Here is a 16,529-nt window from a genome sequence, read left to right on the forward strand (position 1 = left end):
GGTTAAAAGATCCAGCAAAAGAATAGGGAGTTTAGCGCAGTCAAAGTCAGACTTCCAAACTTGGTCCGTACAGTGTGTATTTTAGCTGCCATTTTTCTCAGGCGACGATTTGAGACACCCACACTAAGCAACGATGTTTCAAAAGCTGCCCCCTCAAGTTACCAATACTTGGTATCAAAATATAGATTATAAAAAATGCTCACGATCATTTCATTTTGAAAGTGGGGGTGACAATTGTCATCAAAAAAAGAGGGGGGTGGCATCTCAATGTATATCTCAACGTAGGCTATATCTCAACCAACGGAGAGGTTTCAACAACGCAGCTGAGTCAATGCACTTTTGTGTACAATAGATGCGTGTGTGTGCGCATGCGCGATATGTATGTGTAGTAAATGTATTGGAATTTCTGAATCGACGACTCAAAATTTACCCATCATTGTGTCGCCGCTCCGGAAATGCGTAATTCATGACGTTCTTACTTGTAGCAATTTCAGGAGAAAAGTTTTTCACATATATGACAGGATTTGTGGATACTTTCATCTCATACAAAGATTTGGTTAAGAATTTTTATTTTTTTGCAAAATTGAAGGTTGAACTTGAAGACCACCAATGGCAACTCACTGCGCATGGACTTTACTACAATACATTGCATGCCATTACTGACCATCATGTGCTGTATCATTTGCACTAATTATAATATATTTGTTCAATCAATTTCTTTGTGCCGCACTTTCTTCCAAACATGAGTGAAGAGTGCACAAGGCAGCAAAGAAAAGAAGTTGGACACTGTCACTGTTATTTTATTCTTCTTCTTCCACCGTTAGCTTCGGAGATCAGCAGAGAGATCCTGCACAAATAGTATATGTAGCTTAGTATGTATTGTACGAGAGGTCAGTCTGAGAAGGTAGATGTATTCAGCAGAGAGGACTAGGATTCAAGTGTAGAAGATCTAAACAGATGGATTTTCAGCAAGAAATTGAGGGCAAGTGTCGTAAAAGATTTTTTACAGTGTTTGCAGAGACTGAGAGAGGTCTGCTCTTGGTTTGGGAGGAGAATTAGCAGGGCAAATGCTAGGTAGGGGGTCATCTATGTGGAGACTGGCACTCATCCCCAAATCAGACAGCATCTTGTTGGCATTTGCCATAAAGGCGACTCGCTGAGAATGTAGATGGCTACTACTAGTACTAGTCTTGAGGACTCCATGATGATGTCTTTAAAAAAAATTGACATATACTTCTTCACAACGTTCTCGCCAGTGTAGAACACACGCATCGCATGCGACACACGTAAATTCCACAAGCTCTTGGTGCGTCACGCGCAAAAAGCAAGCGACACGTGCAAAAAAAAAACAAGTGGAATGCCTCTGGCCGTCTCACCTGCATCACGCGGTTCAATATAGCAGCAGTGCTGACTTTGAATACTACTCTAACTCGCACAAGATGTTCAGTGATACATGGTTACTCTTATGTCCACTTTTTATGAACTAGACCAATAAACTTACAAAGATATGATGGTTATTCAACAAAAAACCCCAACATGGCCAAAGTTCATTGACCTTACATGACCTTTGACCTTGATCATGTGACCTGAAACTCGAACAGGATGTTCAGTGATAGTTGATTACTCTTATGTACAAGTTTCATGAATCAGATCCATAAACTTTCAAAGTTATGATGGTAATTCAACAGATACACCCAATTCGGCCAAAGTTCATTGACCTTTGACTTTGGTCATGTGACCTGAAACGCGCACAGGATGTTCAGTGATACTTGATTACTCTAATGTCCAAGTTTAATGAACTAGACCAATAAACTTTCAAAGTTATGATGGTAATTCAACAGATACCCCCGATTCGGCCAAAGTTCATTGACCCTAAATGACCTTTGACCTTAATCATGAGACCTGAAACTTGCACAAAATTTTCAGTGATGCTTGATTACTATTGTGTCCAAGTTTCATGAATCAGATCCATAAACTTTCAAAGTTATGATGGGAATTCAACAGATATCCCTTATTCGGCCAAAGTTCATTGACCCTAAATGACCTTTGACCTTGGTCATGTGATGTGAAACTAATGTAGGATGTTCAGTGATACTTGATTAACCTTATGTCCAAGTTTCATGAACTAGGTCCATATATTTTCTAAGTTATGATGACATTTCAAAAACTTAACCTCAGGTTAAGATTTCGATGTTGATTCCTCCAACATGGTCTAAGTTCATTGACCCTAAATGACCTTTGACCTTGATCATGTGACATGAAACTCTAATAGGATGTTCAGTAATACTTGATTAACCTTATGGCCAAGTTTTATTGACTAGGTCCATATACTTTCTAAGTTATGACGTCATTTCAAAAACTTAACCTCAGGTTAAGATTTGATGTTGACGCCGCCGCCGCCGTTGGAAAAGCGGCGCCTATAGTCTCACTTTGCTTCGCAGGTGAGACAAAAATTATAAAAAGTGAGGGAAAATCATCGAAAATCGAGCATCATTCATCATCAATCCTCAAAAATATAGGATGTTTCAGAATCATTTCCGCAACAGACAAACTACGATCTTATCATTTTATGACCGGATAATATCCATGCATAGACACTGGCGCATTTCCACTTCCAGCAGGCTAGCCAGCCACCCAGCCACGCTAGCTTTGCAAGCGCGCTGGCGCGGCTAGCTAGCTGAGCCAGAGCCGGACCTGCACGCTATGTTTGGAACTGAATTGTCCGCGATGCGATGTAACCTTTCATTTTTACATGATACCGTATTCTGATAATTTTCAGGAAATTTTTATTTTAAAATTAATTGTTCCATATAATTTTCCTGGTAATTACTTGCTAAGTATATTCTTAACGTTCATTCTCAATTCCTGCTGTCATGTCACAACAAAATAATTGTTGGAATTCTTGGATGTATGAACTGTAATAGGCTTGGGCGACGTGCGTATGGCAAGCTATTTTAACATTTTCTGAAAAATTATTAGATTTATTGATATCAAGAATTAATTTCTTGAACTCATTTCTTGATATCATAAAACAATTTCTTGATATCAAGAAATTAATTCTTGATACCAAAAAACATTTATTTTTTTATATCAAGAATTAATTTTTTGATATCAAGAATTACTGCTTGGATTACTGATTAATAATCAGAATGATTTCTTGCAATAAATTGACGATCGAATTCAGAAATGAATTCTTGATATCAAAGATTCATTTCTTGTGATATCAAGAATTCATTTCTTGATATAAAAAAATAATTTCTGGATATCAAGAATTCATTTCTTATAAAAAATCAGAATGATTTCTTGCAATACATTGACACTCAAAATCAGAAATGAGAATGAATTCTTGATATCAAGAATTCATTTCTAACTAAAAATCAGAATGATTTTCTTGATATCAAGAATTCATTTCTTGATATCAAGAATTAATTTCTGAATAAAAATCAGAATGATTTCTTGCAATAAATTGATGATCGAATTCAGAAATGAATTCTTGATATCAAAGATTCATTTCTTTTGATATCAAGAATTCATTTCTTGATATAAAAAAATAATTTCTGGATATCAAGAATTCATTTCTTATAAAAAATCAGAATGATTTCTTGCAATACATTGACGCTTGAAATCAAAAATGAAAATGAATTCTTGATATCAAGAATTAATTTCTGATTAAAAATCAGAATGATTTCTTGCAATACATTGACCCTTGAAATCAGAAATGAATTCTTAATATCAAGAAATTAATTCTTGACATCAAGAAATTATTTCTTGATATCAAGAAATCTAATTCTTGATATCAGAAAATGTGAATGAATGTTAAAACGGTTTGCGATATACATGTGGATGATTTTGTGAAAGGAAAAAAGCGAGATCCAGGGAGCGAGATGTTAATGTTATTTGTATGACAGCTAATTGCTGGATTCACCATTTATTTTTCATTCTTTCATCTAAAACAGACTATAATTTCTTGTATTGCTTTTCACATGTGTGTACAGTTCTATTGATTGATGTTCTAGGGGCGGGGGTGGCATGAGATCGCATGACATATCGATTAGAAGTATCTAAAAAAAATCATATGTTTAGGTATTTCTAATCGATATGTCATGCCAACTCCCCCGCCCCTAGATTCTGCATCGTAAAGATCAGAAATATGCCTAAGACTTTGCAACATCTTTCTAAAGGGAATTTGAATTGCAAAATGATGAAAATGGTCGACACATTTTCGAAGTCTCAACTTGAAAAAAAATAAAGCATGTTAAAATGAATGATAAGTGATTTTGTATATTTCCAATATTTCCCAACTGAAAATTAACTTACTGAAAACACACGTTCGTGATACGTAGGTGTCATTTTCAAGTGACCAAACATTAAAGCGGGAGTTCACCCTGACAAAAAGTTTATTGTAAACATAGCAGAAAAACATAATGATAAGCATTGATGAAAGTTTGACGAAAATCCATCAAAGACTTTAAAAGTTATTAGAATTTGTATCATTTTTTTTTATTTGTACAGTCGCTGATTGAAAAAAAATCAATGAAATGACCACCCAAAGCAATCGCTCACATGGCTCATGTTTTAAAATGACCTCAGTGGCTGCCCAAATGAGACCCAAGAGAAACAATTTTTATCTCATGTTTACCTGATTTAACGGTTCAGCAAATCTTGACAGATTATCTAAATTTGTTGTCGAGTGTCCTGATGACAGATCTAGCCCAGCTGCTTCACCCAAGGTATTACGCAATGTACCTTATGACGAAGGAGGTATCACTTGCTTTGGCTGTAGCTTCATTTTTTTTTCTTAGAGAGTTCATAGCGAAAGGTATATAAAAAATATTTTAACTCGTTAGGAGCTCAAAACAATTTTAAAACATACCTAATCGATCGTTCATTAATCTGAGATGTTTGTGACTTCTATTTTGTTTTATTTTCTTTCCCGCGGTTGTCAGAAAATTGCGTGCTTTATATTTCTTCTCGGAGAACGGGAGTCCGTAACGAAAGGTATATCAAATATATTTTCAATCCTTAAAACAAAGTTAAAACATGTCCTGATAGATCGTTCATTACTCTTAGATGTTTGTGACTTCTGTTCTTTTATTTTCATTCCGCTGTTGTCAGAATAAATGTGTAATTTTTATTTCTTAGAGAGTTCAAAGCGAAAGGTATATAAAATATATTTTAACTCGTTAGGACCTCAAAACAATTTTAAAACATTCTTAATCGATCGTTCATTAATCTGAGATGTTTGTGACTTCTATTTTCTTTAATTTTTTTTCCTGTGGTTGTCAGAAAAATGCGTGATTTATATTTATTTTTGGAGAACGTGAGTACGTATATAACAAAAGGCATATCAAATATATTTCAACTCAAACACCTCAAAACAATGTTAAAACATGTCCTGATAAGTAACCGATTTTGCAATCGGCAACCGATTCCATTCGATTTCACCACAATCGGCAATCACTTGCCGATCTTCGATCATGCCCCTTGAAGGAAAAAATTGAAAATAAAAAATCGGCGTAGATCTAGTTACAGTGCGTGATCGTTCAGAACATATTTCAAGATTGTTTTTGAGGTGCTAGCTATTTAGAGGTCGCATTATTCAGGGAGAAAGACGCGGTATTATCTCTGACGATGTTTAAGAGGATAGATATCTTCTCTTCCAACTCATGGTGATAGCGGATGCTGCCGTGAAATTTTTGAAGGTCGTATCACTGACGAAGATCGCTGCGCTACTCTCTCACATCGTTTAGGATGATATAAATCTTCTCTTCAACCTCGTGGTGATAGCGGACCCCGCCGTGAACTTTTAAAGATCGTGATAATGACGGAGCTCATTGCGCTTCTCTCTTACATCGTTTATGATCATATAAATCTTCTCTTCAACCTCGTGGTGATAGCGGACCCCGCCGTGAACTTTGAAAGGTCGTATTACTGACGGAGCTCATTGCGCTACTCTCTTACATCGTTTAGGATGATATACATTCTATTTTCAACCTCGTGGTGATAGCGGACGCCGCCGTGAACTTTGAAAGGTCGTATTACCGACGGAGCTCACTGCGCTACTCTCTTACCCTCTTTATGATGCTAGACATCTTCTCTTCAACCTCGTGGTGATAGCGGACCCCGCCGTGAACTTTTAAAAGTCGTACTATCGACGGAGCTCATTGCGTTACTCTCTTACATCGTTTATGACGATATACATCTTCTCAACCTCAATGATATATTTGTCTTTGCAACTTCGTCGGGAGATGCTTCTTTTATATTTCTTCTTAGATATCAAAAGTTCATTTCTCAAGATAGTAATAAATTGATTTTAAAACGCTAGCTACCCAAAACATTTTAATAACATATTTCAAATCATCGTGCGTGCTTGCGTCTTCTACTACATTTTAATTGCACTTGCGACTTTAAGATGATGCGTCGTACGAGATCAAGAGATCATTCCAATAATTCTAAATCGCTATCACCTAAAAATACTTATAAAAGATGTCCCGCCGATCGTTCATTAACCTGTGATCTATGAGAAATATTTTCATTTTATTTTCCTTTGCTCGGAAGATGCATCTTTCGTTTATCTTTCAAATAAAAATCACTCTGTTTATTTTAATAACACCTCAAAACCCCTTTAAAACATGTTCCAAACGATCGCGCATGTTGGCGACTTCCATTCCAATGCATTCGTCTTTGTGACTTTGTCAGGAAGATGCGCGCGACCGCGAACAAAATTTTTATGTATTTCTTTGTTTTTAAACATCGCCGATTCGATTTCGATTTTAGAAGCTTAACTCCCGATCCGATCTTATTTTTGATCCGATTTACAACATTACCTGATAGATGCTTGATTTATATTTCCTCTCGGAGAACGGGAGTCCGTACCGAAAGGTATATCAAATATATTTTAATTCATCAACACCTCAAAACAATGTTAAAACATGTCCTGATAGATCGTTCATTAATCTTAGATATTTGTAACTTCTGTTAAAACATGTCCTGATAGATGCGTGATTTATATTTCTTCTCGGAGAACTGGAGTCCATAACGAAAGGTATATCAAATATATTTTAAGTCAATACACCTCAAAACACTTTAAAACATTTCCAGACAAAAAGACCCATAAATTTCTAGATAAACAAGAACTTAACATTTCAATATTTTGCCAATATCAACTTTAAGTTAGGTATTGGTGTGCGCCGCCGATTAGAACAATATTACAGTGAACTTCGCGGATTGGCAATGAAACTTGACTTGACCGTGATCAATTCAAAGTGCATGTGAAAATCAAATTCAAAACATGATTAACATCACGTGTAAAATCGGCATGATCGGCCACCACCGAATCGGCGGGTTTCCGACACGCGTAAGAAAATTCCTGGCGAGAACACTGCTTCTTCATCATGGTGAAGAAGTAGTATGTCAATATTTTTGAAGACATCATCATGGAGTCCTCAAGACTAGATGGCTACAAGAGGAGATGGAGTGAAGGGTGTAACAAACATGACAAATCAATCCACACATGGGACTGAGGACATAAAAATAATTAAGCAAGAAGTTTAAGTTACATCCTATCTGATCTGACTGTGTATCCAATAACAATAATATTTAAAAAATGAAGCCTATAAAAGCACGATATTATTTAACATAAAAAATCACTCAAAAACAAATTCACCCTTCAAAATGCCAGTTTGAGCTCCGATCCAAATTTGGCAAAGTTGAGTTTCCATGTGGGCTGCCATATTTGCATAAAAAACCCAGCGCTGATGGCGCTATACCAGAATCTGCAATGACTCGACTGCTCATTGACATTATTTACAAAAAACCCAGCTGGTGATGGTACAAGAATTTCTTGGTAACATACGTTTTTTATGGCTTCTGATGTTGATGTGATGGGGAAAGATGATGCATTTGATGTCTCACACCTGGCAAGTGTATGTAATATCTTTTATATTTTTATATTTATCATGTGAATTTGTTGGTTTTTACGTTCATGTTGTTGAATTACTTGTTCTTGTTTCTGTGCTGCGCTACACCGCCAGACTGCCGTGTGGACACAGCTCTCAGTCACAGCACAGCCCACAGGCAAGGTGCTCACTGCTGCCTTAGTCTAGTCACTTCACATTGTTACAGATACAATTACTGTATTTATAGTGTATTAAGTTTTAAGATGGGTATCACCGGAAAGGGGGGCAATCATGTATCAAGGGGATGTGTTTCTGACCGTGATGACCCCCTTTTTTATCATCAGTTGTGCCACACTTGTGGAGATTGAAAGTCAGGGAAAATTAGACAGTTGGCAGCCATCTGTTTCGAGGAGTTTTTAAAAGTAAAACATTAATTTTTTAATTTCTCCTCGTACACAGACGGCTTGTAATCATGCAGCCACCATTAGGGGGTTAATAATGCAAAATCCCTCTGACGGGGCTCATTGATTTTTGTGTTTATTTCATAAAAATATTTTAAAAGAACTGTAACAAAATAAAGATTATAATCTGTTTTGGCCTGCAATGCACCAAAAAGGCAAAATGGGGAAAAATAACCTTAAGTTAAAAGGGGGAAAAACAGTGACTTACTTTGGCTGTCACACAACTTCACTTCCCAGTTTTATTCGAACTTAACATATGGCCATTTGAATCTAGTCTTGTGGACTCCATGATGTCTTTTTAAAATCCTTTGACATATTATTACTTCTTCATCATTGGAGTCTTCAATCTCCTCCCATATATGTACACTATAAGAGACTGACCAAAAAAAGATGGATTTCCCTAGGAAATCCATCTTTTTTATTAAAAATCATGTAAATGGTCGTGATTTTATTAAAGGAGAATGAAATCTTTGGAACAAGATAGCTTGTGTGAAATCAGAAAAAATCAAAGAAACAGATTAACGAAAGTGTGAGAAAATTCGGACAAATAATAAGAAAGTTATGAGCATTTGAATATTGCGATAACTAATGCTATGGAGATCCTCACATTGGCAATGCAACAAAGATGTGTGATGTCACTTGTGAACAACTCTCCCCATTACTTTAGTATACATTTCAATTACACTGCCTCTTTTTCACATCTATCAGTAGAGCTATTTCTATAGGAGGGTATGTAATTTACAGATTTTTAGAGAATACAGTGTTTGTACCACCATTAGAAAAAGCAAAAACAGATATTCGGGGGGTATTTAATAGTTCATCAAAGGGAAAGTTGTTCACATGTGACATCACACATTGTTGTCGCATTGCCAATGGGAGGATCTCCATAGCATTAGGGATTGCAAGATTCTAATGCTCATAACTTTCTCATTATTTGTCTGATTTTTCTCAAATTTTCTTTGCTCTTATTCTTTGATTTTTCTGTTTTGACACAAGCCTACTTGTTCCAAAGGTTTCATTCCCCTTTAATCTCTACACCTTCCTACGCCTAATGCGTAGAAGGGTTTTAAAAAATAGTCAATTAAAATGTTAAAAAAGTAAAGGTTTCTTACCAGACCGATGTCGTGTAGATCCCTCAATCCAAATGTACACAACGCAATGAATATAATAGGGTCAACCCTTGAACCGCTTACGTATGACGTACACCCGGTTAGCGAGGCCATTTTGAAGAACAATTGATAGATAAAAATTATTATTTCACAAATAATAAAATTTATTACGTGATTATAAATAATTAGCAGTATTATACTGATTATTTATAATCACGTAGTAAATTTTATTGTTTGATTGATTGTCCTTTTTTCTCTAGTAAAAGCAAGTTTTTATTTGGGTTGGATTCCCCTTTAAAGGGGAATCCAACCCAAATAAAAACTTGTTTTTATAAGGAAAAGAAAAATCAGACAAGATGATAGGTGAAAGTTTGAACAATATTGGACAAACAAAAAGAAAGATATGAATTTTTAAAAGTTGTAAATATTGGTAATCACTATACCCATGGAGACTTCAAATTGGCTGCATATGGGATGTCATAGTGATGTAAGGCAAGGACTACTCTTCCATGTACTCCAATACATATTATGGCTAAAATGTCATTTTTCCCAAAAGTTTTATTCCAAATTATATTTTTCTTTCATGAGGACATAAAACAATATACTACATGGGTTATATTTAGATTACTGCCCCAGGGGAATGGGTACTTAGGAGAAAACCACAAATCCCTGATAATAAAGTACATGGCCTATGGGAAAGTTGTCCTTGCCCCTTGTCATAATTTACTTACCCAGTTGCCAATTTGAAATCTACATAGTATTAGTGATCTCAATTTTAAAGCAGCTATAACTTTCTTATTGCCTGTCCAATTTCTTTCAAACTTTCACCATTCTGTTTAATTTATTTTTCTCCTTCCCAACACAACATTTTATGGCCAAGGCTGGATTCCCCTTTAAATTTGTGGCCGATCTGCAATTCACAAAATCTGCTAAAAAAAGTACTCATACGTAAATCATCATCATAGATCTTTATGGTGGGGGGACCTAAAGCTAGCTATGCACTTTGTTTACAAATTTGTCTGGCTCTAATTTATGGGAAATATTCTAAAGAATCTTAACCAAGAAGAAAATATCACAAAACTCACTGATACAAAAATTCTGCAGTGTTTTTTGAACACATATTCTCAATTTTGCCGCCCAATGTACATGTAAGAAGGGGTCTAAATCTACGCACTCGATTTATCATGCAAAGAAATAGTATTTCTCGTGCCTCAATTTCTAAAATATATTACTAATACTCTAGAAAAATATGAAATGAAAACGTGTATTACTCGAAATTGCAAACATTTGTGGGTTTTCTCTGCATTTAGTGATTTCTAGCAGCATCTGTAAAAAAAAAATTAAAAGGAATCGTTTGTCACACTGCAGTCACAGTTCCACACACAGAGTGCGCATTTTGAACTTGCATGCGCAATGAGTAGTGCATACATGTAGCTTTAGGACCCCCTACCATCTGGAAGATATCCATCATCTTTATAATGTTAAAGATATGAAATGAGAGTGTTTTGCAGAATGAATTTGGGAATTTTGTAGTAAAAATCAATTTTGATCGTGCCAGCCTTTTGCCTTGGTTTTGCCTTGGGTGCCGGGAGCTTATTTCACAACACCTGGACAAGTATTCATATCTTTGTCCACCACTACGGAGATAGCTCCAGTCTTAATAAACCTGTTTCACAAAAGGCTTTCAAACTAGAATTCCTTGATATTGATATTATCAGTAAAAAGTGCAGACGAGACATCGCCTTTAATAGCATAATTTCCAAAAAGCAAAATTATGATAAAAGTGCAATTATGGTACAAGTAGTGATTTTTTACCTGATTGCCAAGAAAGCATGAATATGTGTAAGTAAGCAACCAGAGGACCGATGGCTTAAGGTCCTCTCCAAAGGACCTGGTTAAGAGGATTTAAATGACTTACCAAAGGGCATTAGCGCACCAATTGGGAATTGAACCCGGGTCACCGGAATGCGAAACCCCTACTCTACCGACTGAGCTTTCGCGCCTTATTGTGATGATTGGGAAAACATAGAGTGAAAATAAATATCAGAGGCAAAATATACTTAAACCATGAAGACTGGAGCATTCAATTGCTGAGAAAATGAAATTACGAATAATTCATTTCGTGACTCAAAAAAAATTAAATTTGAACGTTGAGATGGGTACCCCCAGGATATCAAATTTTAATAGTTGAAGAAAGTAAACCATAAAGGTTTCCTAGTAAAATTATAATTATATGCTTTTTATGATTCCCTAAATGACCAAAATATAGTGTAAAATTTATATATTGTTTAAATCTTTATAGATACCAAGAACATGCAATTTGACAATTTCTATGCATATAGAGATCGAATTTATCTCTTACCTTGATAAGGGTCTGAAAACAACAAATACGAGTTCAGTTATAGATAGCCTGAAGTGGTAAAATCTTTGTTGATTCAATTTTTTTACTATTTCAAAAAATGGCATTTCCAACAGTTTCTGTGCATTACAAAATTTATTAATGAATGATCTTTCCCATTTGTTTTGCAATGTAGGATAATTTCAACTTCTGATTACGTAAGATTATAATTGTCAAATTTCGAGGCACTTAAATTGAATATCATAATCTACCCATGTGATGCCACTACGTCAATACGAAAGAAGTTATGATAGGTTCGGATGCGTCATAAATATTTAGTCAGGTTGTTGTCCCCGATCTTGGTAAAGAGGGCTTTGTGAAACGGTTAGCCGACAAGTAGTTCACTTTCTCCAAAGTTAGACTTATGACGGTGTTGAGAAACGGGCCCCTGAGTATAACCGTATAACACTGTCCAAATAAAATGTTGAAAATAGGGAAAGTGACAGTGCCTTACAAGTTACATGCTCACTGTTTTATGAATTACCAGAATATATTAAAAATAACTTTCCTACTTTTCAGGAAGAGTTCATTTTGCGACAGCCACCCAAAGTTAAAAAATATATATATTGCAGTTAGGAGTAGTTAGGGAATTTTATAGGGTTACTGGTTCATCTGATTTTGATGAAATTTTCAACGTGATGCTTGTTTTGATTTTTTTTATATTTGTATTTTTATTTAAGCCATAATTTTGTTGAGGTAGACTTCTACTTTTAATGCAACAGATCATATTACAGAGGTTAGACTGTTGTCCTATTAAATTGACTTTGATAGTGCATGATCTGGCTTCTGTTTTAAAATAAAGAATCAAATTTGCAATATTTAAGTTACTGAAATGATTTAATTTTATTGGCTTTAAAGTAAACTTGGATAATGATCATAGGTTTATCCATAATTTGCCTCATAGTCCACATAGTCCACATAGTCTTACTCGAGTTGGGGGGGGTTGGTGATAGTAAATATTGTCCTCTTTTGATACGTCTTTGTATAAACAATCAGTATTTTTATCAAGGTCCTGTCATTTGGAATTCAATTCCAACTGAAATTCATAGAACTAAAATGTTTTCCAAAAGATATTTCAATTTCGAAAATATTATTTGCATTAATACGCTCTTGTATAATTTGTATAGCTTTGTTTTGTCCAGGGTTTGTTCAGCTTTTTTTTTGTCTCATTTTTAGTGTAATTTCTATGTTATTTCAATTGTTATCATTTAAGTACATGTATCTGGGGTTGGTGTTTATACATGTAAGGTTCCTCCTTTCTTGCCACATATTTTGCTTATTAGATTTTTAAAGAAGCGGATTTAGATTCAATTGTACATTTTTACAAGTTCAAGTAAGGAGAGTATAAATTAAAAGTGGTAGGTGGTGAAAATGCTTGAAAAGTTGTATTAAAGATTATTGTGAAAAGCAGTAGAGTTGGGAACTACATGTATATTTATTAGATGAACAATAAACCAGATTTTCATTTAACAAGTGGAAAATAATAGGTAGACAAATGGGAAATAAACTCCCTTTTTCTGTCCAATTAGAAACCTTGCAAATCATCATCATCATTCTGATGTAATGGCCCCAAAACATTGAAATTTTGTCCATTGAATAGTTTGATGAGTTATAGATGGAAATGCCAGGTTGACTGGACGTCCTGCCTTCATAAAAGTCCTTTTTGCTACAAGGCCATTTTGTATGGGGACCTGCATGTACGTGTTGTATTGGATTCCAATTTTTGTTTAAGCGCCATTCTCCATATCAAATGCTCCTGTGATTTGTACAATCAACGAAATATTTCCCTGATGATAATGTGCATGACACCTGTGTATTTTTACAGACATGTATCATTCATATATGATTATTGACATAGAGATCTGGGACAATGTGACTTGAAACTCTAACCTCTGCATCAATTTGTACCTTACACCAGTTCATATAAATATTGAAAAGGGGGGGGGGGAGAGTGCTCAAGTTCTCATCTGGCAGTCATAAGAGCTCTCGATTTTTTTTTAGTAGCATGTATTCTTTATAGCTTCCATTTCCATTTTCCTTTTTTTTCTTTTCATTTAATGTTCTTATAGAATAATCAAATAAAATCACAACACTTACATGTACAAAATGATAGCACCTAAAATCACAGGCAACTATTGGAAATCAAGAGGAAAAAGAAGCAAATTTTCCACTGTCATGGATGTAACATCTCCTTATTTGCACTGAGAGAAGTAGAAGTCAAAATGCTTCACAATTTCTGTAGGCCTACTCATTGCTTAATGCTGTAATGTAATTTTTGTGATGCATATATTTAACATGTACAAATCATCTTGTCAAGTACATGTAGCATCAATGAGACATAAGCAGTAATATGTGTATCTTTCTTGGATTAGAGTGTGATACTCTTATTCTAAGCAAGGAGATGTCCATTATAAGAAGAAGTTATTTCGTATTCGTATTTCGTATTCATAACTTCTTTTGCCCAGATTGAAAGGTGTTATATCCACTTGGTAAGCAGGGGCCGATTGCACAAAAGGGTCTTTGCAAGGACCGTCTTTCGTGTCGCCCATCTTTTATGATGCGCCATGTGATACGCATTTTAAATAAATCATCTCCAAACATATTTCATTCGTCCTTTAAAATTAACAGAATATTTGTTTATAAATGATATGATATATCATGAAATTGTATAAAATTTGATTTAAAAGCAAGCTAACAAATCTTATTCTTTATCACAAATTTCAGAAACACCCCGCTTATAGCGTATCATAAAAGATGGGCGACACGAAAGACGGTCCTTGGAAAGACCCTTTCGTGCAATCGGCCCCTGAAGGTCTGCTTCTCTGATCGTCTATTAAACACCATCTGTGCTTAATAAACCGCTTGGTTAAACTATTAACTTGGTCTATAATGACCATTTGGTCCAACCATTACTTGGTCTAATACTCATTTAGTCTGATGCCCAGATGGTTTTGTTGAAATCCACTTTGTCTACATGTAAATACAACATTTTGCACTTTGTCAATTAATTAAAATTTATACAGACTAAGTGGTAATTGACCAAGTGGATATTGGATGAAATACACATGGCCTAAAGTGTTAGATGAGTTCAAAGGCAATTAGACCAAATTGTAAGCATGCACTGATCATAGTCGAACTAGGATTAGACCATGTGGGATGAGACCAAAAGAGAAGGAAACAGAGGCCCGTATTCTGAAGTCAGGTTTAACTTAGACCATGGTCTAACTCTGTGCTAAAATTATGGGAAGCCAAAAGTGTCGAAATTTTTATTAAGTTGTATGTTTCTTACGTTTACTGTGCTCTTTAAAGACAATCATCTACATGTATTTATTCTTCCTAGACAATTAATGAATGATTTAAGAGCCAAATGAGCTGAAATATGATATCTCTACAGTTAGTGATTTATGTAATAATTGGCTATCCATACTTAAACACAACTTTAAACCTGAGTTTAAGTTAAACCTGAGTTCAGAATATGGACCACTGGGTGTAGACCGAGTGGCAATTATCGATTGAAATACACAGCTGTAGCTATCGCCATCCCTACATGCATCTACTCTTGTGCTCTTTCCACATGTTTAAAACTCATGTAAGGTTAATGAGCTATGGAGAGCTGACATCTGAGAGGTGTTGCGTTTACTTGAACTTTTAAAGTTCATCATCATCTCGTCTACATCATGCAATGATGACACAAACGAACATTTACATGTCAAGAAGGTCATTTGGACACCCCAATGTGACGTCGGAAAACAATGTCTTCATGTTAACCAAATGACAGACACTTTAACATAAATGATGCACATTTATCTATACAGGGGATGAATAATATTTGCTCTAGATACAAGTGTACTACTTCTACTGAGGCTTTGTTCATTTTGTGCTACAATGTATTACAATTTTGAAATTAGTTTTAAAAACAGAAAAGTATCTTTGATATAGGGGCACTTAGATACACGAATCATGAGGGATGTTCCACTTTTTGTTGCATTTAGGTACATGTAGGGTACATATCCCCCAGTTCCTATTATCCAGCTTCCTCTCTGGTGTTGTAAAATTGTGTTTCGTGTTTCTGACTCGTGTTCCTGACTGTTGCCCGGGTAGAAGTGATGAAAATTGAAGAAAATTATATTGTACATGTACATGTAAAAGTGCTTGTCTCTTGCATGTGCTTTTTATAATAAACAGACACAAAGTACATGTCATTGTTAGGCTGTTAAAGGTAAAACTGGTCTAAAAAAAAATTGAGGGCAGTTCAGAAAAAGCTTTAATTTTAGAATTGTGTCATTGGTACATGTACATGTAGCAAACTTATATTGTCTGAAAACAATCCTGTAGAACTCTTTTCCTTTACACATGTACATGTAAGTATGGATCTCATCTCTGAAATCTAGCTTTTATCTGAGCTTTCCTAAAAATATGTTTCTTTTCATCATGTGCATTGTATTCATTTAGATTTTCAGAATGTTTTAGTAATATACCTAAAGATGGTGGTATAAATCATTTTAACATTAAATTGATCCTGAGAGTGAGAGCTCTAGGCAATTTTGAATCTTCATACGTCAAACATACATCATATCATATCATATTCTTCATTGCAAAGAGTGATCTAGACATGGTCTATAAAGCGGCTTGAGAATCCTGTCAAGACAGCACAAGTTCATCA

The 16,529-nt window shown here is 35.1% G+C and overlaps 2 protein-coding genes across 4 annotated transcripts in view; one reads left to right on the top strand and one right to left on the bottom strand.

Annotated features, from left to right (window-relative positions):
* Nucleotides 1-7,767, bottom strand: part of LOC121418457 (WD repeat-containing protein 74-like) — a 31,641-nt gene extending 23,874 nt beyond the window's left edge. Inside the window, exon 1 of the mRNA XM_041612347.1 lies at nt 7,667-7,767. Coding sequence (XP_041468281.1) covers nt 7,667-7,733 — 67 coding nt within the window. The 5' untranslated portion in view covers nt 7,734-7,767. The remainder of the gene's footprint in view (nt 1-7,666) is intronic.
* A 9-nt stretch (nt 7,768-7,776) lies between these two features.
* LOC121418456 (E3 ubiquitin-protein ligase UBR2-like) overlaps nt 7,777-16,529 on the top strand; it is a 70,461-nt gene continuing 61,708 nt past the window's right edge. For all 3 annotated transcript variants that reach the window (XM_041612345.1, XM_041612343.1, XM_041612346.1), the window contains exon 1: nt 7,777-7,925. In XM_041612345.1, coding sequence (XP_041468279.1) covers nt 7,863-7,925 — 63 coding nt within the window. In that variant the 5' untranslated portion in view covers nt 7,777-7,862. The remainder of the gene's footprint in view (nt 7,926-16,529) is intronic.

The sequence above is a fragment of the Lytechinus variegatus genome, chromosome 7, assembly GCF_018143015.1.
Source record: "Lytechinus variegatus isolate NC3 chromosome 7, Lvar_3.0, whole genome shotgun sequence".
Classification (NCBI taxonomy): domain Eukaryota; kingdom Metazoa; phylum Echinodermata; class Echinoidea; order Temnopleuroida; family Toxopneustidae; genus Lytechinus; species Lytechinus variegatus.